Genomic DNA, 27,956 nt, shown 5'->3' with positions numbered 1-27,956 from the left:
ACAATTAAACACACTATTCACCATATTTAGGAAATATGAAATAATCATGCTTGAACAGCCAAATCAAGAAGCTCAGCGATGAAAAACCTTCATGATTATGCAGACAAGCCAATGAGGTAGATTCATGTTATAAGTGTTATGACACCTTCTGGAAAGAAGGCCTGAATTCCAGCCCAACTAAACTGCATTTTTGTGATGCTCATACTTTCAAAGTTATTACTGAAGAAAGAAAAAATGATGTCCCAAGAAAGTTCAGATATATGCAAATAGTTTCATCATTACAAAAAATGCATATTACTGATCTGTGTTTTACCACAAATTAGCATACTGTCATGTGTTGAATCTCTTATCCACTCCATCAACAAAAAACTGGCATGAGAAAAAAAGCCGGTAGCGTTTTTTTTCTATTACAGAAAGAAATAGAAATTGTAAGCCTTCTATTATTTTGCACACAAAATCTAAATCGCTTATTTCCTACATGCAGGTTCACATGTGAAAGTCATTGCAGGTATTACGCATACATTTTGTTGTATATTACTCTTATTCTTGCATCTTACCCATATATAAGAGGAAAGACATGAAAGCAAGATGGTTTTAGTCCAAGTATAACTCACTGTTTGCCTGCATTCTTGTTTTTCAGCAACATCATCGGTAGCCACATTTGTGGTTCTCTTGTTGACGGCAGCCACAGCACTCTATCGATCCCTGAAATCAAAGGTTGATGAAGAGGTACGTTTGAAAATCGAAATGTTTCTCAAGGCATATGGCACATCAAAACCAACAAGGTACACATTCTCTGAAGTTAAAAAAGTAACAAGGCGATTCAAAGATAAACTGGGTCAGGGTGGATTTGGAAGCGTATACAAAGGTCAGCTGGCAAATGGAGTACCTGTGGCAGTAAAGATGCTGGAGAACTCAAAGAGCGATGGAGAAGAATTCATGAATGAAGTTGCAACCATTGGTAGAATCCACCATGCTAATGTGGTCCGTCTCTTGGGATTTTCCTCAGATGGAACAAGGCGTGCTCTTATCTATGAATTCATGCCTAATGGATCCCTCGAGAAGTATATATTTGCACATGAATCAGATATTTATCGAGAGCTATTAGCACCTAACAAGATGCTGGAGATAGCATCAGGCATTGCACGAGGAATCGAATACCTGCATCAAGGGTGCAATCAGCGGATCCTCCATTTCGACATCAAGCCTCACAACATCTTGCTGGACTACAGCTTCAGTCCAAAGATTTCAGATTTTGGGCTTGCAAAGCTGTGTACAAGGGATCATAGCATCGTCACACTGACTGCAGCTAGAGGAACAATGGGTTACATTGCTCCAGAACTGTATTCTCGTAACTTTGGGAGAATATCCAGCAAGTCCGACGTCTATAGCTTCGGCATGCTGGTGCTGGAAATGGTTAGCGGGAGGAGGAACTCAGATCCATGGATTAAGAACCAAGACGAGGTTTACATCCCAGAGTGGATATATGAGAAAATACGCACGGAGCAAGAACTGGAATCATCAAGGGACACGACGCAAGAAGAGAAGGATACGGTAAGAAAGCTGGCCATTGTGGCGCTCTGGTGCATTCAGTGGAACCCGAAAAACCGCCCGTCCATGCCGAAAGTGCTGAACATGCTGACAGGAACCTTGCAGGGTCTAACGATGCCCCCCAAGCCATTTGTTTCGTCTCCGGGCCACCCCATGCCGCAAATCATCTAGAGATTTGTTTCACGGCGACTCTGAATGTATTCATTTCGGACACCGAGACTTAATTTGCTGCAGTAATAAATGCCTGTTGTATTGTGTATGACACTTGGTTTTCAGCTCGATAAGCAGCCTAATGGTAAACTGCACGGCATCTCGTCATGTGAAATATCGCAACCGTCGGCAATGTGGTGGTCGGCACACCGGACAGAAAGCCATCGGTCACCATGTGGTGGCATTTGTGTGTTTCAGAAATTGCCGCTCAGACTTGCAGTTAGCTAATTTGCTACTGTCACCATGTGGTGTAAAAGTGAAATTACCAGGGCATGACATCCGATTCCACAACAGGCTGCAAACTGGTGTACAAGCCATGGTAAATAGTTGTCGCTTACCATGTACATAGCCGGAGTTGAGCCTCACTGAAATCCGTCCTCGTCTCCTTGCCGGATCTGTACCAGCAGCAATCCATGTCCATGTGCTGGGAAGGAATCCTACCTCAGGCCAAGGTAATTAAGTAGGCACACGAGATGGTAATGCACACGGGAGAAAGGGGAAGGAGGAGGTTCACCTTTCTCGGTGCGGCGGCGAGCTACCGGAGACGGCGACGGCGGCGGTGGCGGCTGCGGGAAAAGAAAATGCTCAGGGACGGGAGAGTGGCTGGCGCGATGGGAGCGCGAGGGTGTCCGGGGCGGGGCCGAGGGACGGTGTAGATCCCCGCCTCCCCCGCCGGCGCTCCGTCGGGGAGTGTGGTGGGGCGGCCGGCGGCGGCGGCAGGGGACGGGAGTAAAGCAGCTCTTTTTTTATTCTTCTGTGAAATGTGGGGCGGAAGGGGACGGGTGTATAGATCCAAGTAGGCCTCAAGTTTTTTTTCTCTGTGTTTCTTTTTTTTCCCTCAAAAATTGTTTATCCTTTTTTAGTTTTTCAGCATTTCTTCAGTTTTTTTATTTTTTTTCTTTGTTTATTATTATTTTTAAAACATGTCTAATGTTTTTGTACACGTCGTACATATAGTATACAGTGGAACATTTTCTTGGTACACATGGAACATTTTCAAATATCCTATACGTTTTCTCAAATATCAGTACTACATGTCAAACATTTTTCAAATACACATTGGACATTGTTTTAATGATACGAAACATTACTTTAACTATGTGAACCTTTTTTATAGAGATTTTTTATCATTTACGCCACTAATTGTGTTCCCCTATCCAGTTTTGCCATTAGAAGTTACAACTACTCAAAAATTGCATTGTTTCGTGAGATGCTTGCTCAACAATGCACCTTAAAATTTCATCATTTCATTAGATGTTTGCTAAAAAAACACCATCAGACATTATTAATGTCAGGTCAAAACCATTGACCATGTTATGTGACCAAAGTACCCACATGTTAGCGCTCTCTATCTCATAATGATAATGTGGGCCCCGCTTGTCAGTAGCAAAGCAAGTGAATGATTTAGAGGAAACTAAGAAAAAAAATTGTGGGGATTGAGTGGGACTCACACTTTACGGTAGTAAGATGAGTTGTCATGTTGGTCCATGAGGATGTTGGCCATGTAACATAGTAAACGGGCTTTGAGTTGGCAGTAATGGTGTCTAGTGGCATTTTTTAGCACGCGCCTACTGAGTGATGGCATTTTAAGCAGTTGAAACTACTATTCATAAATGATAAAAAACTTTTAATATTGTATTGATATTTTGAAATGTTAGAACCATTCTTTTGAAATTATTGAATATTTCTTTAAAATGTCACATGCATTTTTTGAATGGTATTAAACATTTCTTTATACTACATGAACACTTTTTTAGATTTTATAAATGTCGCATACATATTTTTGAGACACGTGAACATTTTTTGGAAATGCCATGTACATTTTTTTTGAATGGCACGGATGATATTTTTGAAATTATGAAAACATATTTTTTTTACATCGTACAAACCTTTTTTAACGTCACAAACACTTTTTTGAAGCCCGTGAACATTCTTTTTGAATGCTAAGAACATATTTTTAGCTGTGTGAACATTTTTTACACTGCATGCATATTTTTAAATGATAAATGAACGTTTTTAAGATTAAAATAAAATATTTTTCCATTCAGAAATATAAATAATAGTAATACAACAAAAAGATTCAAAAACGTGTGCTAGGAGCCAACCCTCTCCCATGATGGGAAGGCTTGTTTAGGTGGCGCCAGAGGCGAGGGGTTCTTTCGTCTCGCGATGAGAAGACAAATGCCCTCTCCCCTACACAGCAGGTGCTTTGGGAGCACTTAACGGGGGTGATCCCTATTTAGGGCTTCACGTGCCCATTTTAGTTTTTTTAGGGGTTATTAATCAAGTTTTATTGATCAAATTCCATATGAAGTGGGATAAAAAAGGGTCATGAGGTTTGATGAAGACCCACAAGTATAAAGGATCAATCGTAGTATTTTTGATAAGTAAAAGTGTCGAACCCAACCAGAGCAGAAGAAAATGATAAGCAGTTTTCAACAAGGTATTCTCTGCAAGTACTGAAAGTAGCGGCAACAGGTAGTTTTGTAGCAAGGTAATTCGTAAGTCGTAACGAGTAGCAATAGTAACAAAGTGCAGCGAGGTGGCCCAATTCTTTTTTATAACAAATGACAAGCCGGGAAGTTCTCTTATATAAAGCAAAGCGTTCTCAAGGACACATGGTAATTCTCGTCTAGTCACGTTCATAATGTTTCTAGGGTTTCAGCGCCGGTAAAGGAGACGACGACGACGAGGACAAGCTCCCCCTCGGCTCCAGACGCGACAAGGTGAGCTCATGCCGTGGCTATTGCGTGCGCAGGGTTAAAGCCGTGGCCGTGGTGGATCTATCTGGTGCGTAGCTAGGGTTAAAGCCATGGCCATGGCGATTTCGTGTTTAGCGTTAAGGGCTATGGTCGTTGATTAGTGTTAAAGATGTCATGGTAAACTCCATTTTGTGCTTGGTTAAAGCAGTGGCCCTGGCGTTTCTGCGTGTGCTCAGACAAAAAAAATCACTACTTTTTTTAGGGGGGAACAAGAAAATCACTACTTTTTTTAAGGCAAAGAGATACATTGGGCCGTGGATATTCCGCGGCCCGGCCCCTCCCAGGAAAAGCAGCTCGCTCTCCCTCCCCCCTCCTCTGTCCTGGCGGCGCCCCTCTTCGACGGCGGCGCAACCTCCACCTCCGACGCCGGCCGACTCCCCGCGTCCCCCGCAGCGTCGCGGCTTCACCGCCGGCCGGACCCGTACGTGTTCTCTCTCTCTCTCTCTCTCTCTCTCTCTCTCTCTCGCCATGACCTGCCCATGCTCTCCAATCCGCTGCCAAATTTATCTACTTCGCCGTGTTGCTATCAATGGAGCTCATACTACATGCCAATCTTTCTGCTTTGCTTGTGCTACGCCCCCGCCTGGCTACTCAGTCGTTAGCGTGAGCTGTGGCCGGTTAGCTGTTTATTATCTTGGGGGCGTGCGTGGAGCTGCCCTCTGCCATGCCCCCGTGCCGGCAGTGTTCTAAACACTAGACTGCTTGTTCTCGCTTCCCACTGGCTCTACTTGACCAGGGATACCCTCTCCGCACTCTGCGAACCGCCCGCCATTTTCGTTCTTGTTATGGTGCTCGGTGGGCTTCGATTCGTTGCCCCAAATGAGGCTTGAGATTCAGGATGACAGCTGCAGCGATGACTGTTTTCTTTATCGTTTCTTGCAGGAAATTCTGATGCGAGTTCGCAGGCTTGCCCTGTTCTTTCTTGGGCTGTCCTCTCCATAATAAGCTGATTAAGGAAGCCCGGTCCATGAGGTGCGATTTCTGTGTGGATCTATCCTTGCTCGAATGGCGAGGTCAGTGTAAGGAGGAGGAGGGGGTTTGCATCCCTCGTCTATGCGCCGCGTGGTGCTGGGGTGTCTGCGTCGAGCCCTTTTGAACAGACATCGGCCGCTGGATCCACGCCTCTCCTCTCTGGCCTGTTGCGCCAAGAGCTTGGACAACGAGGAGGAGCCCAGCCAGCGCTCCGTGGGCAACGAGGATAGGCACGAGCGTTTTCATCCCGTGATCGCACGAGCAGTCCGGACATCGAGCTGGGATGATGCCAGGAAAATCAGCTTCAGGGATTGTGTCAGGCTGTATGGGCTACCCCGGTCGATCAGGCTGTTTGCGTTGCTTATGCAGTCGTTCTTGCCATGGAGGATTAGAGATGTCCGGTGCCTGATTCAGAGCGTCGTCGACCACTGCGGGAATGCCGGGCCGGAGTTGTTTCAGTTGGCGCCTATGTTGGCTAGCAATTTGGGTGGCTCGATGACGTTGCTGCAGGTTTATGCCACAGTCATCCGGGTTTTTGTTGAGCTGTCGATGTTTGAGGATGCCCTACTCACTTACGTCGAGGCCAAGAAGGTTGGAGTTGAGCTGCAGGTGTGCAACTTCATGCTCAAGCACTTGGTTGAGGGGAACCAGATCATGTATGCAAGGAGTTTGTTTCAAGATATGAAGAGTTCTGGTCCTTCACCAAATGTCTACTCTTATTCAGTTTTGATGAGTATGTATACGCATGGAGCTAAGTTATGCCTGGAGGAAGCTTTGGAGCTTCTTTCTGAAATGGAAGTGGAAGGTGTCAGGCCAAATGCTGCAACCTATGGTACTTACCTCTATGGGCTTTGCCGTGCCAAACAGGTGAAATCTGCATGGAACTTCCTTCAAATGCTGTGTCAGAGAGGCTACCCTTGCAACAGCTATTGTTTTAATGCAGTTATTCATGGTTTCTGCCATGACGGTCAGGTTCACAAGGCCATAGAAGTGTTTGATGGGATGAAGAAGTGTGGGTTTGTCCCAGATGTTCACAGCTACAGCATATTAGTTGATGGCTTATGCAAACAAGGGGATGTTTTGACAGGCTATTACATGCTCGTTGAGATGGCAAGGAATGGGATCAGTCCTAATCTGGTGAGTTATAGTTCGCTTTTGCATGGTCTTTGCAGAGCTGGAAGGGTTGAGTTGGCGTTTGAGCTTTTTAAGAGGCTGAAAGATCAAGGATTCAAGCATGACCACATAGTTTACAGCATCGTTCTTCATGGTTGTTGTCAACATCTAGATCTAGAGATTTGCTATGACCTTTGGAATGACATGGTTCATCATAATTTTGTTCCAGATGCTTACAATTACGGCAGTTTGATATACGCATACTGCAGGCATAGGCAACTGAAAGAAGCATTGGAGGTGTTTGAGCTCATGATCAGTGATGGGATATGCCCCAACGTTGTGACCTGCACAATTCTTGTTCACGGCTTCAGCAACGAAGGGCTGATTGGTGAGGCCTTCCTGTTCCTGGATAAAGTAGGCCAGTTTGGGGTTGTCCCCAACCTCTGTACATACAGAGTTATCATCAACGGCCTGTGCAAGGTCAATAAACCTAATGACGTGTGGGGTATTTTCGCAGACATGATAAAAAGGGGCTACGTTCCTGATACTGTGCTTTACAGCATTATCATCGATGGTTTTGTCAAAGCTTTGGATCTGCAGGAGGCTTTCAGGCTGTATTATAAAATGGTCGATGAGGGGACAAAGCCCAATATCTTCACATATACCAGCCTCATAAATGGTTTGTGCCATGATGATAAGCTTCCTGAGGTTATGACGCTGTTTAAGCATATGATTGGGGAGGGGCTGACACCGGACAGAATCCTGTACACGTCTCTGATCGCGTGCTATTGCAAGCGCTCAAACATGAAGGCCGCTCTGGAGATCTTTAGAGAGATGGAAACAGAGGGTTTGTCAGCAGATTCTTTCGTCTACACCTGTTTAATTGGTGGCTTCAGTAAGGTGCTTGCGATGGATGGCGCACAGTTGTTTATGGAAGAAATGATAAACAAGGGGCTTACACCTACTGTAGTAACGTATACAGATCTCATAGTTGGATACTTCAAAACTGGGGATGAGAAAAAAGCTATGGAGATGTACAACAGCATGCTGCAGGCAGGCATTGCACCGGATGCCAAGCTGAGCTGTATATTGGGCCTTGGTAATGATGGGGATGATTTTGGAGATTCTCAGGAAGAAAAGGATGTATCGTAGTCATAGGTTATCACAGAGCTACGGTAACTTGCTCAACAGAATTGTTATTCCATAAGGTGATGAGCTCATGGTATTGTTGCATCAAGTATTAGTTCCATCTGCTCCCTTTGCTTCCGCCACTGCCGTCATCTGAACAAGGGAGGGAAAGAAACAGGTCAAAGTTTTCACTTTGATGATGTCATCCTATTCAATACCTGCATGGTGTGATAAATAATTACAGGTTAGATATTGGCTCATGCAAATAATCAAGTAGGATATTAGGACTGCCAACTGCATATAAACATGCACATTTTGAGTTGAATTTATCTTATTAGGGCCTCTTTTTCTGCTAGGCAACAAGTTAATGATTGATTTTGACAATTTTCTGTTCAAGGCTCGGTGTTCTGCTGGAAAAACCAAAGCTATTTTTTGTACTGTTGGAAGATACTCCTCAAGTTAGATGAAGAGGTCCGTTTATTGTGCTGGTCATTCTTTTATGAACTTCATATAAATTATAATGATTGTTTAGAGGTATGTTTCATTAGAGGGGAATAGCTTTCTGCTTTACCTTTTTGTGGTGCCTTTATTACTAGATTAGTCTAATGGTATAACTAATCAATTTCCTTCTCTGATGTTTCAAGTGAAATGATTTCAGGGTGCAAAAAAAGCTTCTGTCGTGCGAAACAAGCTTTTTAGCTCAGCAGACTTTCAGTCATGTAGCTCTTTAACTGCAGATACTGAATGTGAAAATGCCGGGACAGGTGTTGCTGTTTATCTGTCTCCATTTATCATCACCTGCACTGTTTAGGTGTACACTAACTTGTACATATTCAACAATGGAACTTCTTTCAGTGCATCTAAAGAAACATTTGGTGACGCAGATAACTGAAGCTTCAGATACCACTCTTCTGTTGAAATGCTTCAGCCTGTGGATGGATTCATTACTGCAAGTAACCAGGAGAGAAGGTGCGTTAGCTGGGACTATCCATGTCGGGTCGCTCATGAGGAGAAGAGGGAGGGAGGAGCATCGAGGAAGCTTCGTCCTGCTCCCACACCAACACATACAAACATTTTTCCTCCAAACCCATGCAACCTGCTCGTGGTGGTTGGCACTTGCCACGCTCATGGCTGCTCAGCTACAACCTGCCCGTCTTCAGCCTTGATGGTGTCATTCTAGCAGATGCCTTGCCACCGTTGCCTAGCACCCTCAAGGACCAGGAAAGCAGCCAGGTGGAGACAGGGGCATCCTCCTTTTTAACCGCAACTTCTGCCTCCTGTACTTTAATCTTTAGGCACTGCTGTCGACGCTGCTCCTTCTCTTCACGTGAGTCCTAATTTCACCCCATTCCCCTTCTTTGCTTAATCCTCCTTGTAACATGGACGGGGTCATTACTTGTTTTGTCTATGTGTGTGAATATAAATACATGATTACTGTGATTAGAGTCAATCGAGTAATTTCTGGAACGATTGAAATATATAATCATATCTGTTTTGTGCTCATGAAGTGCTTACACAAAGGTGTGGAAGATTTATTGATGGCAACTGAATATATTTGTGTGCTTCAGCCCCTTCTCAAATTTCTGGAGTGCCAACCATTTGTAGCTTGTTTTCTAATTAGGAATAAACTAAGTATTTGATTACTTTGTTAGGAGATTGGACTATATGTTCAGTTTTCTGTGATCGTGAACTGGTTAGAATTCCCTTTGAAGGTATAAAATAGTAGTATTGCTGTGTCAAACCAGCCTGCAAATTTTTACATGCTGAGATTCTGGTGCTGAAACCAAAACATGGTGATAAAACAAACAGAAACTATGATGTTTTAAAGTGTGCAAGGGACGCAGCTCTAAATTTGGCTTGTGCCCTTATCGTTCCTTTGCTTGCCCTAGTGTGTAGATTACCTGCATTCTTAACATTTATGTGCATTTCTACCATTTGACATGCTCCTCCTTGCAGGTATGGACAAATGGTGATATTGTTCGCATAACAACAAATTGGTACTCAACTAGACAAGCCCGAGGTCGAACCAAGCTAGCAATAATCAGTGGCCATTTTTTCGAATAAGCAAATTATCTGAGTCTCTTTATCGTTTCTTTATTGATGTACTCGGATTTCATCGTTCATGGAGACTATGGGTAGGTCTAGCGTTCTTCAAATGCCCAGTGCCTTTCCCTGGCGGGCATTACTCTTTCATTCAATCGGCATTGTATAAAAATAGCACATGGCCTGTTAACTGCTCATGCAATTTTGCTTGTGGTTTCAGGTCGGAATGTTTGCTTTATAACGAAATGTGTTTTGAGTCGGCCTCAAGCTTTTTTTCACTGTGTTTCTTTATTTTTTTATCATTTTTTTATAGTTTTTCAGCATTTCTTCAGTTTTTTCTTTTTTTCTTTGTTTATTTTTATTTTTATTTTCTCTGACAGGATGAGTGAAAGAAGATGGGTGGTTGCATATGTGCATTTTAGTAGCTAAATTAAGGTGGCTCTGAAATATATGGTGATTGGAGTGACGGCAAGGTTAGACAAGCGCTATGCCGCTCAAATCTCTCCCGTCTAATTCCGTCTCTTGATAAAATTGGATCACCAATCCATATGTTCTTGTAGTTTTGCCTGGAAGTTTATATGACACTGTGATAGAGCGCTTTTGTATGACACTGGGATAGAGCGCCCAATGGCTCCTCAGTTTTTAGAGATACAAACTGAATGTCTGTGCATTGCCATGGAACGATATCGGTGCTAGCTTAGCGATGCTGACCCAAGCACCTTTGGCTAGAAACCAAGGCAATTGTTTGCCATCAACCAGGCAACATCAGCCCCGGGGGAGGGGGGGGGGGGCAGTGAGAATACAAAACTAAATGAAAACGTGTTCCTCCTCAAATATTCCTACACCAAGCCCATTCACTCATGCAGGAGCGCCGCCACGTCCCTTCGACCTCAAATAATGCTCTGCTCTCACCCCGTTCACTCCTAAATGGGCCAGCCCAAAGCATCTACAGAGAGGCGATAGGGGGTCCACGTTTGGTACATATTCCGTGCGTTATGTGGGGAATAGGATCCGCGGGAAAGCACCAAGTTCACAACAAATTAAAAATCAGAAACTCATGAAGAACCGCGCAAAGTTCATAAAAAATTTAAAATCAGAAAATCATGAAGAAATTTAAATTTTGAGGGAACCCATGTTTCACAGATCGGAACATACTCCAATGCACACATAAAAAATATGTACTTCTATAGTACAAATACACACTGCTGGTCACATAACTGAATAACCCCACTGAGAACAATCTTTGCACCAAATTTGCATTGGCATAACTCAAACACGCAATTCATGCTCCATTGCTCAAGCTTTATTTTCCTCCATTCCTCAGTTACCTTGCAGGAGGGAGAACCTTCGTAAAATATTAATCGATTTCCATGATTGCAACTCCTCGCTCATGTCCAATAGCGAGGCTACATACATATGATACCCTGGTCAGAAGTTTGAACTGTGGAATAAAATTGTGAAGAAAAATCCCCATGCTGAATTACAAAACCATCCTACTCTGGTATCCCACACTTTAGTGGTTGTTTGGATAACTGCTATATGGAGCAAGTTTTAGCAAAATCGGCTTAAAGAGGATTTTTAGAAAACCAGTTTTAAGTTGTTGTTTTGTTAAAATTGGTTTATGGAATACTTTGTTTGGAGTTAATAACTTCAAATAGGAGACATGTGTATTAGATGAAGTTTCATATTGGACGCAAGATCACAACCAAGCTTTGATGTTGCCACTAATTCGGGTGATCGTCAACCTCGAGGAAGGGACCAAGGTGCCACAAGATGCTATCCTTGGCCATGCCGAGGCCTTTCAGAACCAGCCAGTGTATCTTCTCACTACGCATCACCGTGCTCTTTGTCTCCAGCACGTGCCGACGGGATTTCTCCCTTGCTCTAGACCTCGTCTCCTTCTGCTGCCTTTCCGAAGATTCCTTACCACGGGCGATCAGTTCGCGTGCGCTTTGCTGGAGCTGTATTGTTGACGCACTCATATGAATACGAGTTGCAGCAATCACTGCTGGAATTTGAATCAGAACAACCGCTGCTGCAATCACATGCGGAGTTTGAATTGCATATGTCATGTACACGTCCTCCTCTTCCACGAGCTCTGGTGCCGACGTGATCGCCAAAGGAAAGACGCCGCGGACTATGTCAACATCTTCCTCCTGTTTGGTCATCCTCTTTAGCAAGAGGCAGCGACCATGGGCAAGGGCCGGCAGTGGCAGACTACTTCGAAGGTGGAAGCGGCGGTGGGGACAATGACAAACAAGGGCCAACAGTGGCAGAATCTTTCAAGGCCGGCGCTACAGGCCGGGGCGTTGGCGCCACCGCCACCCCAATTGCCTCGCATATCCAGGACATGACTGGCTTTGGGAAAACGACGATGGAGTTGGCTCACTGAACAAGATTTTATAAAGATGTATATTAATCGTTTTCCCTAAACGCGAAATAACGGATGTAGGAGTACGGAAGCAGCAATGGAACAGGACATGACTGCTTTTCATTGACTATGTTAGTACTTTTCCCCCTCAAAGGGCTGATTGAGATTGGATGTTGGCACTGGATGAGATGGCTTTAGTTTGTTAGCCTGTTTTGTTTCCACCCAAAGGTTGAAAAGTACAAGAGTTATAGGAATTTCTTCTGTTACCTTCTTGCTCCCTTGACGTATGCAACACATACAACCTTGCCGAGACCGAAATGAACCGTTCTCTCACACCTGCGAAATTACGAATCCTACTATTAATTTCCAAACTTGTTACAGAATTTAGCCACGTATACTCTACATCATAAAACAAAGGAAATCAGAGGAAGTTAAGGGGAATGGTGTAGCCATGCTCTGGTCCTCTGGTTTGTATATAATTAAGTTTTTGAATTGAAAAGCAAGCTTGTACAGTTAAGAGTCTCCCGGATGGATTCTGACCCAAATTTAAACTTTCACGTGTTACTATGTGATTGATGATCAAAGGAGATATAACATACTATCAAAGAACTATGCCCGAGGAGAATATATAGTAGCTAGGAAGCCACAATGTATAGTAGCGGCTGCCGGAGCGTTATACCTGTAGGTTGTGGAGTCGTGGAGAGAAACACCACAGCCGCCTGACGCAGTAACCAACACTGCTGGACGATCTGGATGGCAATCGATCACACCAACTTCACAGTATGAGTCGAGCCCCTTGATTTCACGGATACATGTCTGTGTTCGCAAATCCCAGATCTGAATGAGAGAAGTTAGTTTGAGATGTGCAGCATGCATGCAACAACATCTGATATCATTTGTTTGTTTGTTGAATGAATTAATATAAGAAGATGATCTAGTTTTTTCGAAAAGGAAGAAGATGATCTAGTAGAAGTCATACGCGTGCCGTCGCATTGTCCGGTCTCAACTGCCATTCCGATCCTGTAACCATGTAGTGCTGCTGCTGCTGATCACCACCCGTGGGATAGTAATCAACAGAGCGCTGCCCCTCTTGGCAGTTGAGGCTGGTGAAATGAGTGGGAGAAAAAATTCCCCAGGTCTGTGAAGGAGAAATAATTAAGTTAAGTTATACAAACGATATGTATTTGTAGGCACAAGTTTATTATGAGTATAAAAAGAAAGGAATATTAATTAATTAATTAACCTTCACTGTGCCGTCCCCGGAAGCACTTGCAAAAGTGTTGTTGTCATGCGGATTAAACTTGACTTGGTTCACCATGGCTGAGTGCCCAGTGAATGTCCTGATGCACACCCAGCCCTTGTCCCAGTTCCAGAGCTTGATTAGTTGGTCGCGAGATGCCGACAGCACAAACGGTTGAGTCGGGTGAAGGGCGAATGATGTGACCGCACTGCCGTGAGCTTTGAATTCCTTGACTCTCTTCATTGTCATACAGTGATGCACGTGGATGTACCCGTCCTCATCACCCACCACGAACAATTGCCTCGTCGACTTCACGATAAACCTAACGCTGCTAACAAACACCCTAGACGAGCCCAGCTTTCTGAGGGAATGAATGAACCCAGGGCGGAATTCACGCTCCATCATTCTTGTCTGCATCGCACAAAAGATATGGATACAATTGGAAATCATTGTGTAATATACTGCATCCCAACAAGAATACGGCTGCATCCTTCGTATATACGTACCTGGGTCTTGTAGTTCCAAATGACAAGCCGTGCCTGATAGGCTGTCAAAATCCTGCGTCACACCAAGAAGCATATGTAGTAGGCGTATATAGAACATAATTATTAAAACTAGTCATCAACCTGTGCACATGCACTGAGATAGCATAATACTATCAAGGAACAAGGTGATAAAATACCTGGAAAACACGTGATGTGCTTCATTTTTTGATTTACAAATACATGACAAAATATATCCATCAATCTTGAAGTAGGAGAAAACCGTATTCACTCAGGGCAGACTAAATAGTTTACAGCCAAAATGTATACGCTCTGTTTTTCTTTGAACAGCCAAAATGTTCACTCAATATGCATGGCATTGTAATATCTCGTGTTGTTCAATATTACATTTGTATGCTTAGTTATGACAGTATTTTTTAATTTGTTTACATATGAGTGGAATTGAGTGGAATTTTATTACATATGAAAAGTGCATGGGCTTAGCATGTTATTCACGAGATTTGAAAAAGAGTGACAAAGTTTTGCTAACGTTGATTCGCTTCCGTTTTGCCAAATTTTTGTCACTCAATATGTAAACTTTTTAAGCAAAGTTCAGGCCGAATTTCATTTGCTATGACAATATTGTTTAATTTGCTTACATATGACAAGTGCATGGGCTCAACATGTTATTCATAGGAATTTGAAAATGAGTGTCATCGTTTTGATGAAATGTTGATTAACTTTCATTTCATTAAAGTTCTGGTACACAATATGTTCAATATTCTACAAAGGTCATGCCAAATTTTCTCTGACCCTTCTTAGCCAGTTCCTCTTCTCGATATTACTTTCATAAGCTAGTATTCATGTCAACCATTTACAATTGATAAGTGCTTCATAATGATTATTAGTGATCATGAGGCGTAAGATCTACCATATGTGCAAATGTCCATGTATGGATAGTATGAAAACTGCAGTATAATTCGGGCTCTTCTTGAAGAATGGATTAAAAAAAATCAATGGTAATGGTCTTTAGCTTCAATTAGTATTCAATTCCAACCATTTGTATAATTCTTGTACTGACTTTAGCATTAATTATTAACTGCTGCATGATGTATCCCAGACAACATAAGGGTTGACTTCAACAATTTATGCGGTAACGTTATGTACTTTCTGGATGGTAAGGGGCGCACATTCGAACCGGATGTGCCTAAACGAAAGGATAGAACCATCATATATGGTGATGGGAGGGAGCAGTACATTGCACAGAATAAGTTCATCGGAGGAGAGTACATATCCTTTTTCTTGAAAGGAGCGGTCAACCCTTATGTTGGCGGGAGTTCATGACTTTTTCAGTACAAGACGGAATCAGACTGGCGCATATCCTTCTATGAGTCCAGCTGGCGGGAGTTCATGACAAGAAAGAGAGAATTAAGGGTGGACACACTTGTGATAATCACCATAAGGAAGATCAACCACAATAACTTGTAGATGATGGTTGTCGTTGACCATGTTTAGAAATGAGGTCAAAGTCATGCATATATTAGCCGATGAACTGTTAGTATGTTAAGATGGATGTGATATATTAATGTTTGTTTCTTAAGTCGAACAAATTTTAAGTGTTACTTAATTAGTTTGTCATTTGTTTCCAAAATGAATTAATTCTGGTTCGATTATATAGAGAATCATATCACTATGTGAATTAACTTTCTGGAAATAATATTTCATCAACGCGCAATGCCAACATTTGGTGTCCTCTTTCGAGCCTAGCCGCTCGGTGGCGGGCAGTGAAGAATGCCCTCCACTGGAAGTAATGTACCTGTGGAGGGTGCAAACCCGCCACTGATGTCGTATAGCAGTGGCGGGAGGTCAGTGGCGGGCGGCCCTGAGAGCCTTGCCCGCCACTGCTGGTCTTTTTTGCACCCGCTACTGCTAGGCATTCCTGCAGTAGTGAACCATGAGTCCAAATTACAAACCGGTTTCATCATTGTATTTCTCGTGTAGATATCTTCAAGTTTGGATCCCATGTTGATAATCTTGACAAACTTCCTTTCGGGCGAAATATATGCTCCCAGCTAGGACTAACTTGTGCACCCAATTGGCACTAACTTGTGCATCCCAACATGTGCTCCCAACTAGTATTAACATGGGTGCTCCTAACCACACAAATCTATGCTCCCAACATGAACTTGTGGGGACATGTGAACGAGCTCAGCCTAGGGCCCTGATAGCCTTCCTCTTACATTTCTCACCAAGTTCTGGAGCACCATCAAGGGAGTGGTGGCTCAGATGTTTCGGGACTTCTTTGTTAGGACCTTAGCATGTCATGAATTAATTTGGATCCCTTGTCATCAAAGTTGTTGGGGCCACCGACATTAGGCAATTTAGTCGTATTACTGTGATCAACATCCTTCAATGCATATTTTCAAAGGACTACGCAATGCACCTGGGTCCAATTGCTAATAGGTTGATCCAGCCCTAGCTAGTGAGTCGTCCACTGAGGTCGGGATATCTTTGATGGGGTGCTCATGCTTCATGAGGTTCTCCACAAGGTTAAGTTGAAGCACTAGAGGGGGGGGGGGGTCTTCCTTAAACTTGACTTCTAGAAAGCCTATGACCAGCTAGAGCACTTGTTCCTTTGCCAGGTCCTAGAGCGGACAGGCTTTGATGACCGCTGGATCACTTGGGTAGTGCAACTTGTATAGTATGGCCATCAATACCAATGGTGTGCCAGGCCCTTGCTTCAAGTCCTCCCGTGGTGTGCACCAGTGGGGGCCCCACTCTCTTTGCTCCTATTTAACCTCGTCGCTGATGCCATATCATATATCCTGGATAAGCCCAGAGTGGTCCATGCGGTGGTGGTCCACTTGATTGATGGAGGCGGTCTCACCCAAATCTGGTATGCGGACGACACGACATTCATAGTGGAGGGATCCGACCTTGACATCATGAACCTAAAGTTTCTCTTGCTTTGTTTTGAGGTGATTTGTGGTTTGAAGATTAAATTTCCCAAGAGCGAGGTGGCGGTTCTGTGGTACTCGCGAGATGTGCAACAATGCATTGCAAACAACCCAAACTGTCGGATCCCCTCCTTCCATGTTACCTACCCGGGTTTTCCAATCAGTGACTCGCGGAACCTAATCTAGGACTTAGGTCTGCTAGTAGAGTTGTATAGGTCCAGTATGGAGCCTTGGCGGGGCAAGTTCAAGTCCAAAGGAGCTAAGAAGATCCTCATTAAACCTCTAGCCTACCCATGTTCCTATTGGTTTGTACCTTCTCCTCGAAGGGATCCACACAAAGATGGACAACAAGGTTTATCACTTCTTCTAGCAGGGGGCCGATAAGAAGAAGAAGTACCACATGGTCAAATGGGCATAGGTTTGCCACCCCATATACCAAAGTGGTGTAGGGATTATTGCATCCCGGACCATCAATGTGGCCCTGCACCTGAAATGGGTTTGGAGGATCCTTTTGGTAAGGGGGCCTTTGGCTTTATCTGATCAAAGCAAATTCCTTCATGACCACCCTCCTCTCGCGTGTTTTCGAAAGGAGGGGTCTCTGTTATAGCGGTCGATACAAAGTATTAGGCATCTCATTCCTGAGGGGGCCCTGGTCTGGCCATGACAGGTTGCAAGATTCTTTCTAGTCCCTCTTCGCCATTTGTAATGAGTCTGATGCTACCATTATCACAGTCTATTGTGATGCTGCTGGAATCTCTCAATCCACCGGCCATTCAGAGAAGAGGAGGTGGTTGAGTGGTAGGCTCTAGTCGTGACGGGTGTGGGTTGGCTCTCCCCGGGCTCACCGAACTCAATGTCCTAGGGGCTCTCGCCGTTTGGAGTGTTCACCTCTAGGTCTATTTACTGCTCCCTAGTGGGTGGGCCTGGTCCCAGTTGGGTTGTCGAGCTTTGGGCCATGCGCGTCCGACTCGAGATTCGAATCTTCCTATGGGAGCTCACCCGTGGCTGCCTCCTGTCGGGTTCTGAAGTGCTAAAGAGGAATGGACCTGAAGATGGCCTTTGCCCGCTGTTCGGGGTTTGCGAGGATTTTACTTATATTTTCTTATTGTGCATGGCGGCTCAATTCCTTTTGGGTTGCCTTCGCGAGGCCTTGGGTGCAATTTGTGCCCGGCAGACTTGCGTGACCTTGTGGTAATTATTGAGTCTCTCACCGGTAGGAGGAGACCCCTCCTTTTGTCCCCTTTGCGGTCATGGCTTGGGCCCTTTGGACCTCCCGAAATAAGCTTGTGATTGCTCATGAACCTCTGCGACATGTGACTGATCTTATCTTCATTTATTTCTTTTATGCAGCAGTGAGGGCATCTTGTGGGACTTCGGGAGTGAGACGGTGAGTCGTCTGGTTCCGGCGAGCTAGCGCGGGCCGCCCCTATGTACCGCGTTTTCAATTTTTTGTGTGTGGCTTGTTTGGTTATGTCCACATCAGTCTTCCTTTATCTTTGTACTTCTTGTATGGATCTTTGGTTGATCTCTGAAGTGATTAAATGCACGTCACTTGTACCCACACCAAAGGAAAAATAGAGGTAGAAGCTTGAACTCACCAAGGCTCTGTAGGGTGCACATCCATTGACTTTAGTAGACCGTAACAATCATAATGAAGTAACACCTGAAGTAAGCATGGTTGATCAAAACATGGGCTGTATCAGGCCGAAAACAGAAGGTGGAATATACCTCAGATGTCGTCTTCTCACACGCTGTTGCACAGGCGGCCTTTAGGGTCACCTCATGAAATAGACGGCCGTTATCTATTTTGGCATGCACAAATTTCGAGGAAGCACTATCAAAAAAATTAACTATATTTCAAGGAGCCACTATAAAACATACTGTACGTACTCAACTGCACTTCACCTGGGTAAGTCTTAGGTACCACGACTACGTCAAGCACGTCCATGTCGGCCGGCAGCTGATGTACCTGTTTCATCGTTACAACGAAGGTATGTGTGGACCTTGGTGGCAAAGTACCGCCCAGCAGATTCAGATCGTAGTAGCGAGGTGTTGCCCCCTCGTGTTTTGGGACACACCTCACGGACACATGCTGATCGTCCGTGTTGTTAGTTACATGAAATGGGCAGGAGATAGACTTGTTCGATCGGAAAGAGAAGAGGAGCTGGAGGGGATGGACATTTATCAATTCAGTGTCCTTAACCATGCAAGTGCTCATCTGCATGCAAGAAGGAAGCCACGAGGTTAGCTACAATAACATGGCTTTAATCATACCCGATAAACTTTTCGGGTATGAAATCTCCAAAAAGACAAATATTTAGGAACGGAAGAGGTATGAAATTGTGAATGATTAATCATACCCGATAAACTTTTCCGTACGAACCGCTGCCAAGCACCTGCTCTTGAGAGAAATTATCTGTCATACTTTCCAGTGAATCGAGTGACACACGGCTTGGTCCATGGGCCATGTTATTGCTTCCCCTGGATGTAAAAGTAGAAGAACCAGCTGCATGTTTATACAGATAAGATAATAAGTGTCAGTTCAGATCGAGCCTTTCTTGGTTCTCCGCCGGTAACCAATCGAGCCTTGCACAAAGCAGATCGAAACATAGTAGTATAAAGAGGAATACTTTATAACGATCCAATTCGAGCTATTACAGGAGAACCTGAGCGCTCTCAGCGATTTGGAAGATCTGACCGTTCAAGGCGCGATCCCGATCTAGTGAAGATGAAACAGGGAGAGCACTAACCTGCAGGGGAGGACTTGCAGCGGCTTGCAAGTGGAAGGAAGGGAAACGAGCCACCAAGTTCATGAGGCCCTGTATATGCCAAGTACTTGCATATTTCAGATTGGGTTGGTGAGTCAACCGGAACCCAAAGCTACGAGATGAACAAGTCCGATCGAGATCTGCATATGGAGATTCGATTCCCGGTTGACCATAAAAAAATGGTGGGTCCACAACTGACAAGTCTTCATTTTGGACAACTTAAAAAAATCAAGGGCTCCAGTATCAAGGCCAAGACTAACAAAGAATCCAAGGTGAGAGTCTGGGCCGCACGAAAAAAAAAAACAATGATTAATCTTTACCTAATAATAAAGCAAATTGGTTTTCTTTCGTCCGTCATGGCATTTTTCGGAAAAGTCCCTCTATTTCAGAGAATTCAACCCGCAGTCCTGTTTTAAGTTGAAACGAAGCGTTATTTTCGTATTTTACACAAAAATCCCTGTCTTTTCTTGAAATTAACCCGCCGTCCGGATTTAAGTCACACCCGAACCGTTATTTTACATTTTTCGAAACCCCCGCTGATGTTTTAGGTAATTCATCCGCGAATCATATTTAAGTCAAACAAATGCTTTTTAAAATCATCCATATCTTTTAAACCGTAACTCCGATTTGAACATGTTATGTATGAAATTTGATTAGAAAATATGTAGAAAATGAATATGAGATTATTTTTACCTGTTAAGTATTTTTAAATATTATTTTGGAATATATTTGAGTCAAACCAAATGATTTTCTAAATTATATGTATCTTTTAAACCATAACTTTGATTTTAACATATTATATATGAAATTTTATTAGAAAAATGTGTGGAATCTAAATATGATGTTAATTTTACCTGTTAAATATTATTAAAATATTGTTATGGAAGCAAACTTAAAATTTATAGTGCAAGATCTGTTTTTTTCATACCGGCGGCGATCCGGATTGCAAATAAATACCCCACTATAACCATATATGGAAAAGAAAGCATCGATAACTACACGTGCATACCTCTGAAAAATGTCGTAAGGGAAAACAACAGATTTCTCATCCCGAGAGTGAGAGAAAGCGAGCGAGAGAGAGAGAGGGGGGGGAGAGGGAGAGGGAGGAGAGAGGGAGAGAGAGAGACGCCTTAATATTAACCATATTCAACACACGTTTTTTGTTGTTTTGTGTGAACACCGAGGCCATTGCCGGCGAGGGTGAGAAGGAGGATAAGCGGCAACACATATATGATGCCTCGCAAAAACAAAGGAGATGGACCTATTGTGGTCTTGAGTGATGGTTGTTGAGTTAAGAGTGTGTGTTATGTTTTCTCTCCCGTTGCAACGCACGAGCTCTTTTGCTATAAAATGCAATGTGGCCAAAAACAATCCCTAGGTAAGCTAAACGACCTCAGTCTTGTTTAACAATGTCTTAATTTTTATTTTTTTGGAAAACTTATGATCTATTCATCTTTAATCACGACAGTACAATGAACACTACAAATAATAAAAACTACATCAAGATCCGTAGACCACGGAGACACGACTACAAGTATTGAAGCAAGCCGAAGCCGCGCTGCCGTCATCGCGCCTCCCTCACAGAGCTGGGCAAAACTTGTTGTAGTAGATAGTCAAAAAAGTCTTCATGCTAAGGTTGTATAGGACCAGCGCAACAGAACATCAACCATCACCGTTGAAGAGTAGCGTAGATCGAAAGGATCGAACCTGAAGACACATGAATGTAGATGAACTATGACTACATCTCAGAAAATCCTTCAAGAACAGATCCGCCAGAGACACGCCTCTGCACGCCCACCGACGATACTAGGCGCACTACCGGGATGCGGGCTAGGCGGAGAAAAACTTATTCCATCTCCCTGGAGCCGCCATCGTCTCATCTTCCTGATCATGACATGAAACCTAACAAAATTCAAAGAAACATCTAAAAATAGACCGCTCCCACCAGCAAGGGTCGGGATCCACCACGCCGCCACGGCCCTAAGGCCACCGAAGACGAGTTAGACCGGCGGGAGGCAGAGGAACCCCGGGCTTTGTTAGGGGAGCCGGCGGCTGCAACGAGGACGTACTCTAGCATACCTTTTTTTCCTCTTGGAGGGCTAAATTCTGGGGTCGCATTGACAATGTCTGAATTTCGAAACTCTCTATTTTTGTGGTCCAAGGTCAAGAGGGGGCGAGGGAAGATGGCTTCTAGCCTGTTGCATACATGTCCAAATTGTATGGTGGGACGAGATAGAACCCAGACTTCACTTAGAGCATCTATAGCCGGGCGCCTCAAACCCCCTCTATATGCCCAGGTGGATTGCTCGGTCATCGACCGGCCAAAAAACCCGACCAGACGGACACCTCATACCCGCCCCAAAACGCGTGGGCTGACAGGCACCCCTCATATCCAGCTTGAATATGTTGCGGATATGGCGCGTCCGCCACGTCAGATGCGGCCCATGCTGGCCTACCTCGACCCCACATATATTCATCCCCATCTGTTCCCTTGACGAAACCATAGCCACTTTGCACCACTCTAATCCAGCCCCACTATGCCCCAAGCTCCTTTCTGGCAATCTAGGGCCTTCTCCACCATGCCGGGCAGCGGATCTGAGTCCTCGATCACCTGATCTATGGACTGGGACCTTGTCCCATGTGGGCCTGAGGAGGAAATGGTCATTCGCATTGTGCTTCGCCGCTCCCGTGAGGGGATCGTCTGACAATGGGTGGACTCGATCCAGCAAGAATCTACTGCATCCGCCCAAAGGGAGCTTGGGTCCAGAGCTTGCATCCATGCGGTCTGTCTGGATCCCCAACTCCGTGGTGGAGTGATACATCTCCAACGTATTTATAATTTTTTATTGTTCCATGCTGTTATATTATCATTCTTGGATGTTTTACAATCATTTTATAGTCATTTTATATCATTTTTTGGTACTAACCTATTGACATAGTGCCTAGTGCCAGTTGTTGTTTTCTGCATGTTTTTACATCACATGAAACCAATACCAAAAGGAGTCCAGATGCAACAAAACTTTTTGTGGATTTTTTTTGGGCCAGAAGACATCCAGTGGGCTAGGAAAGCACCTGGGGGTGCTCCGAGGAGAGCACAACCCACCAGGGCGTGCCAGGAGGCCCAGATGCACCCCGGTGGGTTGTGCCCACCTCGGGTTCCCCCTGAATCGTCTCTTTGCTCTATAAATACCCCAATATTCCAGAAATCCTAGGGGAGTCGACGAAAATCAATTCCAGCCGCTGCAGAATCTAGAAACACCAGATCAAATCTAGACACCATCACGGAGGGGTTCATCATGTCATTGGTGCCTTAGCGATGATGCGTGAGTAGTTCTTTGTAGACCTACGGGTCTGTAGTTAGTAGCTAGATAGCTTCCTCTCTCTCTTTCTCTCTCTATCTCTGTTGATTATCAATACAATGGTCTCCTGGAGATCCATATGATGTAAGTCTTTTTGCGGTGTGTTTGTTGGGATCTGATGAAGTTTGAGTTTATGATCAGATCTATGTTTTTACCCATGAAAGTTATTTGAGTCTTCTCTTGATCTCTTATGTGCATGATTGATTATAGCCTCGCATTTCTTCTCCGATATTTGGGTTTTGTTTGGGTTGCGAGTATTTGTTATTTGTGTGCAGGTGCAGTTTACGTAGTGTGAGGAGGTTCTCCTATTGGTTCGATAACCTTGGTCTCATCACCGAGGGAAATTCCTACTGTCGCGATACTGCATCATTCCTTCCTCTTTGGGCAAATACCGACGTAGTTCTAGCAGACATCAAAAGGAATTTCTGGCGCCGTTGCCTGGGAGGATCTTCAACATCAACCAGGTTCCTAATCACAAATCTCATCTCCTCACAATTTACATTATTTGCCATTTTCCTCTCGTTTTCCTCCCCCCCCCCCACTTTGCAAAAAATTGCCGTTTTATTCGTCCTCTTTTTCATTCGCCGTTTTCTCGTTAGTTCTGTTTTTGAGTGCATTCTTGTTGTGAAGTCACTATGAGTGATTTTGGTATGACAGAAACAGATGATGGACTAACTCGTAAAATGGAGCATACCGGTAATCTGGATGCCAAAACTTTTCTTTTGGGGAAAAGAACATATTCAAGAATTTTTCATTTGTGTCGAAAAATTAAGTCTTAATGATATTCATATACTTAAAAGGACTAAATCTTATGCGGAAGCTATTTCGGCACTTGTTGTGAAACTTGAAACTAGATTTATCCGTACTGATCCTACCTTGCAAAGATTGTTCTTTGAGTTGCCCGTTATAAAGAATCCTAAAGCTAAAATGTTAGCCACTCTTGTTCTGATGAATGAATTTGACTACATAATATGGGAAGCTAGGGAAATCTTTGATTTTTATGGCATGAATCGTGAAAAACCCGTGATTGATGAAATTCTTTATAACAGTGATTATGCTTTGAGACATTTGCTTGGAGATAAGCAAATCTTTGATGAGAATCTTAAAAAGCAAGTCCATGTTTTAGATATGATCCAACAAGTTTTTAATTATGTTAATCAACAACATTCTTGGATCACTGCCGGAAGTCAAAGGGGTTATGATAAAAAGCAACTTCATAGTGCTAAGGTTTCCATGGATAATGTGTTTTACGTTTTATTTACAAAACCTCCCAACACAAATACCTCCAATGAAAACAAGGATAAAGAAGATAACACTTAGATCCTATGCGTCATGCCTAGCTATGGGCATAAAACGATAAGCTCGATGGGAGGCATCCCAACTTGTATCCTTTTGCTTTTTGGTTTTCTTGCTGTTTTCAATAAAATACCCGATTATACCTCTGGTTAGATGTGTTTTTGTGGTTTAAATTAGTGTTTGTCCCAAGCAAGGCCTTTGGGAAGATTTTTGTTGAGAGTTGATTTGATCTTGCTGAAAAACAGAAATTTCTGCACTCACGAATTATTTTTCATTTTTATCCGAAGAGTGATTTTGAGTCAATTCTTTTTGCTGAAGATTAATAGACAAATTATACACGTTTTCCTTTTTTCAGAATTTTTGGAGTTTCAGAAGTATTCAAAATAGTCAGATTGCTACAGACTGTTCTGTTTTTGACATATTCTGTCTTTTTTTGCGGTGTGTGCCTGTTTTGATGATTCTATGGTTTTCTTTGATGAGTTTTTTCCATAGAAAAGTTGGAATACAGTAGATATAATGCAAAATTAAAATATGAATGGGTTTACAATAGTACTAATAGTAGTGGTTTGCTTTCTTATACTAACAGATCTCATGAAGGTTTTGTTGTGTTTTGTGTGATTGAAGTTTTCAAGTTTTGGGTGATCTTACGATGGATGAAGGAATAAGGTTTAGCAAAATGATAATCTTGGGGATGCCGGAGGCACCCCAAGATAATATTCAAGAAGTAGCAAGCAACTAAGCTTGGGGATGCCCTGAGTGGCATCCCCGCTTTCTTCTAACAACCATCGGTATCTTACTTGAAACTATATTTTTATTGGTCACATACTATGAGTTTTGCTTGGAGCATCTTGTATGATATGAGTCTTTGCTTCTTTTGCTTTGTTTTTTAAGTCTTGAATCCTTTCTGGACACACCCTTTTGGGAGAGCCAAAAATTATGCTATGCTTCCTCCTATGCTTCACTTAAATTTTTAGAGCCATGGATTTGCTCTAGTACTTCACTTATATTTTTTTTAGCACGGCATGCTTTGTTATTTTTGAAGAAATGCTCTCATGCTTCACTTTGATTTATTTGGGAGTTAATAAATTTTCAGAAATTTTCTCTTGCTTTAATTAGACTATTTTGAGAGAAAGAAATATTATGCTCATGTTCTTCACTTAAAATTGTTTGAGCTTATCAAAAGCAACATATGAAAATAGTGCCAAGGTGATAGATATACAAGGTGGATATACTAAAAACTTTCATGAAGATCATTGGACAAAATAAACTTGATTCTTAGTAATGGTTTTGAGATATGACGATATGATATGTGAGTCATGTTGATGAGTAATTATGCTTTAGCAAGAATATTGATGTTAAGGTTTGTGATTCCCTATGCAAGCATGAAAATCAATAGTTATGCATTGAAATTTATATCCTACTTGAGGTGCATTATTTGGTGTTACTTATGCTTAATGCTTGGGTACGAGATTTTTCGTTTCTTGGTTGGTCGCTTCTCAATCTTTTTGCTAGCCTTCATTTTGCACCAAGTATGATCACTACTTGTGCATCCAAAACCCGTTAAACCAGTTTTGCCATATGAGTACACTATATCTACTTCTATGCGGTATGTCCATGTCGTTCTCACTACTAGGAAAAAGGCTATAGCTAATATGGACATTAATGGCGCACCAGGTATGTGGTGAACCACTGCTATATAGCAGTGGTGCACCATATGCAGGTACGCCATTAGTGTCCATATCACTAGTGGCACACCACATCCACGGTGCGCCACTACTAACAATTGTTGTTTTCAAAACTAGTAATGGCGCACCATGGGACAATGCGCCATTATTAGTTTTAACTAGTAATGGCGCACCAGAACAGCGGTGCGCCACTACTAACATTTTTTTTATATTTTTTTAAACTACTAATGGTGCACCACACACCAGGTGTGCCATTAGTAACCAGGGTTACTAATGGCACATTCTTAGGTGGTGCGCCATTGGTAACCTGGGACTAGCTAGTTATTTTGGATAGCCACCCACCACACTCACTTTCCCCACTTCATTCTCTCCACCTCCTCCTCCAAGCTTGGTCTCGGCTGCCTCCTCCTCCTCACCTCATTTGCACCATAGATTCACCCAAATTAAGTGGTTAAATTTCCTTTTTTTGATAGGTAAGTAAGGGGAAAGCTTTCTTTATGTTCTAGATCTACTTTTTTCTCCCTCCAACAACGTGCACATGCACTTTTTATGGCCTAGATCTACGTATGTTTGTGGTGTTGCATATGTTTGTGGTGTTGCATATGTTTGTGGTGTTGCATATGTTTGTGGTGTTGCATATGTTTGTGTTTGGAGCTACCGGTATTTGAAATGCGATAGTTGCCATTATTTTGCCGGAATGTTGATTCATTTCCGTTTCGGCGAGAATTTGGCACTGTGCATTCTTTTTGGTCCTATTTTTAGGCAAAATCATGCCAAAAAAAATTGGTTGTGAAATATCGTTTTGCTCTACCTCGCAGGCGACCATGGTTCGCACGATGACCGATGGCATCATGAATAGGTTTTTGAGCTCCGCGAAGGCCGAGATGCTTCAAAAGAACGAGACGGAGATAAGATGTCTGTGTCGAAGATGCAAGCTGAAGAGCCTTATGGACCCGGATTCTGTAAAGGTGCGGGACCACCTGCTCTTGCATGGTTTCATGGATGGCTATCGGTGGCAAGGTGATGAAGATGATTATGAAGTCGTCCATGGGGGCCGGGCAAGAAATGAGGAAGGGCAGCAAGACAACCGCGACGAGGGTGGGTGAGAAGACGAAGAATCTCACTAGTAGAAAAAGGGTCTAATGTGCAGCTCATTGGTCCCGGTTTGTATTTGAGCTGACACTAATGTGACCTTTAGTGACGGTTCCAATGGCTAGGGGGACGGAGGTCATTAGTACCGATTCGTGGTGAACCTTTAGCACCGGTTCGTGCCACGAATCGGTACTAAAGAGAGTGGTGGCAGGATGTTGTCAGACTGGGGCCCCTCCAGCACCTTTAGTACCGGTTCGTGGCACTAATATAATCAAAGCCCCAAACATCAAAGGTTCAATAACAAGTGTATAGTTCATAGGCATTTCTTGACGTCTACTAATATTACCAATTCTTTGGCATTCATCAGAAGACAAGACAAACTTACGAGCATCCTTGAAAAGAGTAGGCCATTAAAAACCGGATTGCAATACCTTATGTGCAGTTCTATCTCCATCTGGTGTCCTCCGTAATCCTCGGAGTGACACTTGTGTAGGATCTGTTCCTGTTCATGCTCAGGTACACAACGTCTAATAACACCATCTACTCCTTTATAAAGGTGTGGGTCATCCCAAAAGTAATGTCTTAAATCATAGTGTCGGGGATATAACTATTTGTGTAAGCCGCCCAGGAGGGGCCGAGTTACGCAAAGAGGACTCACCAGAGAGAAGCCCAAGACAAGGCATGAAGATGACAATTCATAGGAAGCTTAAGGCCCACATGCGACTTAAGGCCCATTGTAATACAGCGCTGTAATAATATTACTTGTATCATAAGGTAGACTTAACTAGTCATCGAGCCGGACATTGTTTATAAGCCGGCCGGGACTCTGTAAGCCGCAGGGCGTCCACCCGTGTATATAAGGGGTCGACCCGCTGGCGGCTTAGGAAAAAGAAACAACTCATCGAGAGCCAGGCATAGCGTACCTCG

General features: G+C 43.4%; 3 protein-coding genes across 5 annotated transcripts in view; 1 reads left to right on the top strand and 2 right to left on the bottom strand.

Moving 5' to 3' along the window:
* The window catches only part of LOC119274297 (rust resistance kinase Lr10-like), a 6,475-nt gene extending 4,149 nt beyond the window's left edge, over positions 1 to 2,326 (bottom strand). Inside the window, exons 1-3 of the mRNA XM_037554978.1 lie at positions 2,276 to 2,326; positions 2,100 to 2,185; positions 615 to 705 (exon numbers count right to left, since the gene is read on the bottom strand). Coding sequence (XP_037410875.1) covers positions 615 to 661 — 47 coding nt within the window. The 5' untranslated portion in view covers positions 662 to 705; positions 2,100 to 2,185; positions 2,276 to 2,326. The remainder of the gene's footprint in view (positions 1 to 614; positions 706 to 2,099; positions 2,186 to 2,275) is intronic.
* Positions 2,327 to 4,806: 2,480 nt separating this feature from the next.
* Positions 4,807 to 10,034, top strand: LOC119274296 (pentatricopeptide repeat-containing protein At1g12300, mitochondrial-like). 2 transcript variants are annotated; one of them, XM_037554976.1, is made up of 6 exons: positions 4,807 to 4,944; positions 5,406 to 7,980; positions 8,134 to 8,207; positions 8,395 to 8,500; positions 8,621 to 9,063; positions 9,693 to 10,034. In XM_037554976.1, the coding sequence occupies exon 2, from the start codon at positions 5,577 to 5,579 to the stop codon at positions 7,758 to 7,760; it is 2,184 nt and encodes a 727-aa protein (XP_037410873.1). In that variant the 5' UTR covers positions 4,807 to 4,944; positions 5,406 to 5,576; the 3' UTR covers positions 7,761 to 7,980; positions 8,134 to 8,207; positions 8,395 to 8,500; positions 8,621 to 9,063; positions 9,693 to 10,034. The 2 variants fall into 2 exon arrangements, with proteins under 2 accessions (XP_037410873.1, XP_037410874.1); XM_037554977.1 differs by having other exon boundaries at positions 8,093 to 8,270.
* An 849-nt stretch (positions 10,035 to 10,883) lies between these two features.
* Positions 10,884 to 19,729, bottom strand: LOC119274295 (putative coatomer subunit beta'-3). Of its 2 annotated transcripts, none has more exons than XM_037554974.1 (11): positions 19,580 to 19,729; positions 19,190 to 19,335; positions 18,735 to 19,047; positions 18,558 to 18,631; positions 18,428 to 18,492; positions 13,897 to 13,948; positions 13,394 to 13,801; positions 13,130 to 13,288; positions 12,830 to 12,987; positions 12,418 to 12,486; positions 10,884 to 11,185 (listed from the first exon to the last, which is right to left on the bottom strand). In XM_037554974.1, exons 2-11 carry the CDS (start codon positions 19,295 to 19,297, stop codon positions 11,137 to 11,139), a joined length of 1,455 nt encoding a protein of 484 aa, XP_037410871.1. In that variant the 5' UTR covers positions 19,298 to 19,335; positions 19,580 to 19,729; the 3' UTR covers positions 10,884 to 11,136. The 2 variants fall into 2 exon arrangements, with proteins under 2 accessions (XP_037410871.1, XP_037410872.1); XM_037554975.1 differs by having other exon boundaries at positions 19,190 to 19,310.
* Positions 19,730 to 27,956: the final 8,227 nt, after the last annotated feature.

Source organism: Triticum dicoccoides, chromosome 3B, assembly GCF_002162155.2.
Source record: "Triticum dicoccoides isolate Atlit2015 ecotype Zavitan chromosome 3B, WEW_v2.0, whole genome shotgun sequence".
Classification (NCBI taxonomy): Eukaryota; Viridiplantae; Streptophyta; class Magnoliopsida; order Poales; family Poaceae; genus Triticum; species Triticum dicoccoides.
The sequence above is the reverse complement of the archived record's forward strand: the minus strand, read 5'-3'. Positions and strand labels throughout refer to the sequence as shown.

Coding starts and splice junctions, on each gene's coding strand:
- LOC119274296 (XM_037554976.1), top strand. CDS start 5,577: ATGCGCCGCGTGGTGCTGGGGTGTCTGCGTCGAGCCCTTTTGAACAGA.
- LOC119274295 (XM_037554974.1), bottom strand. CDS start 19,297: ATGGCCCATGGACCAAGCCGTGTGTCACTCGATTCACTGGAAAGTATG. Junction 18,493..18,557: donor GTGAGAAGACGACATCTGAG/GTATATTCCACC, acceptor TGCTTACTTCAG/GTGTTACTTCATTATGATTG. Junction 12,988..13,129: donor CGGACAATGCGACGGCACGC/GTATGACTTCTA, acceptor TCTCTCATTCAG/ATCTGGGATTTGCGAACACA.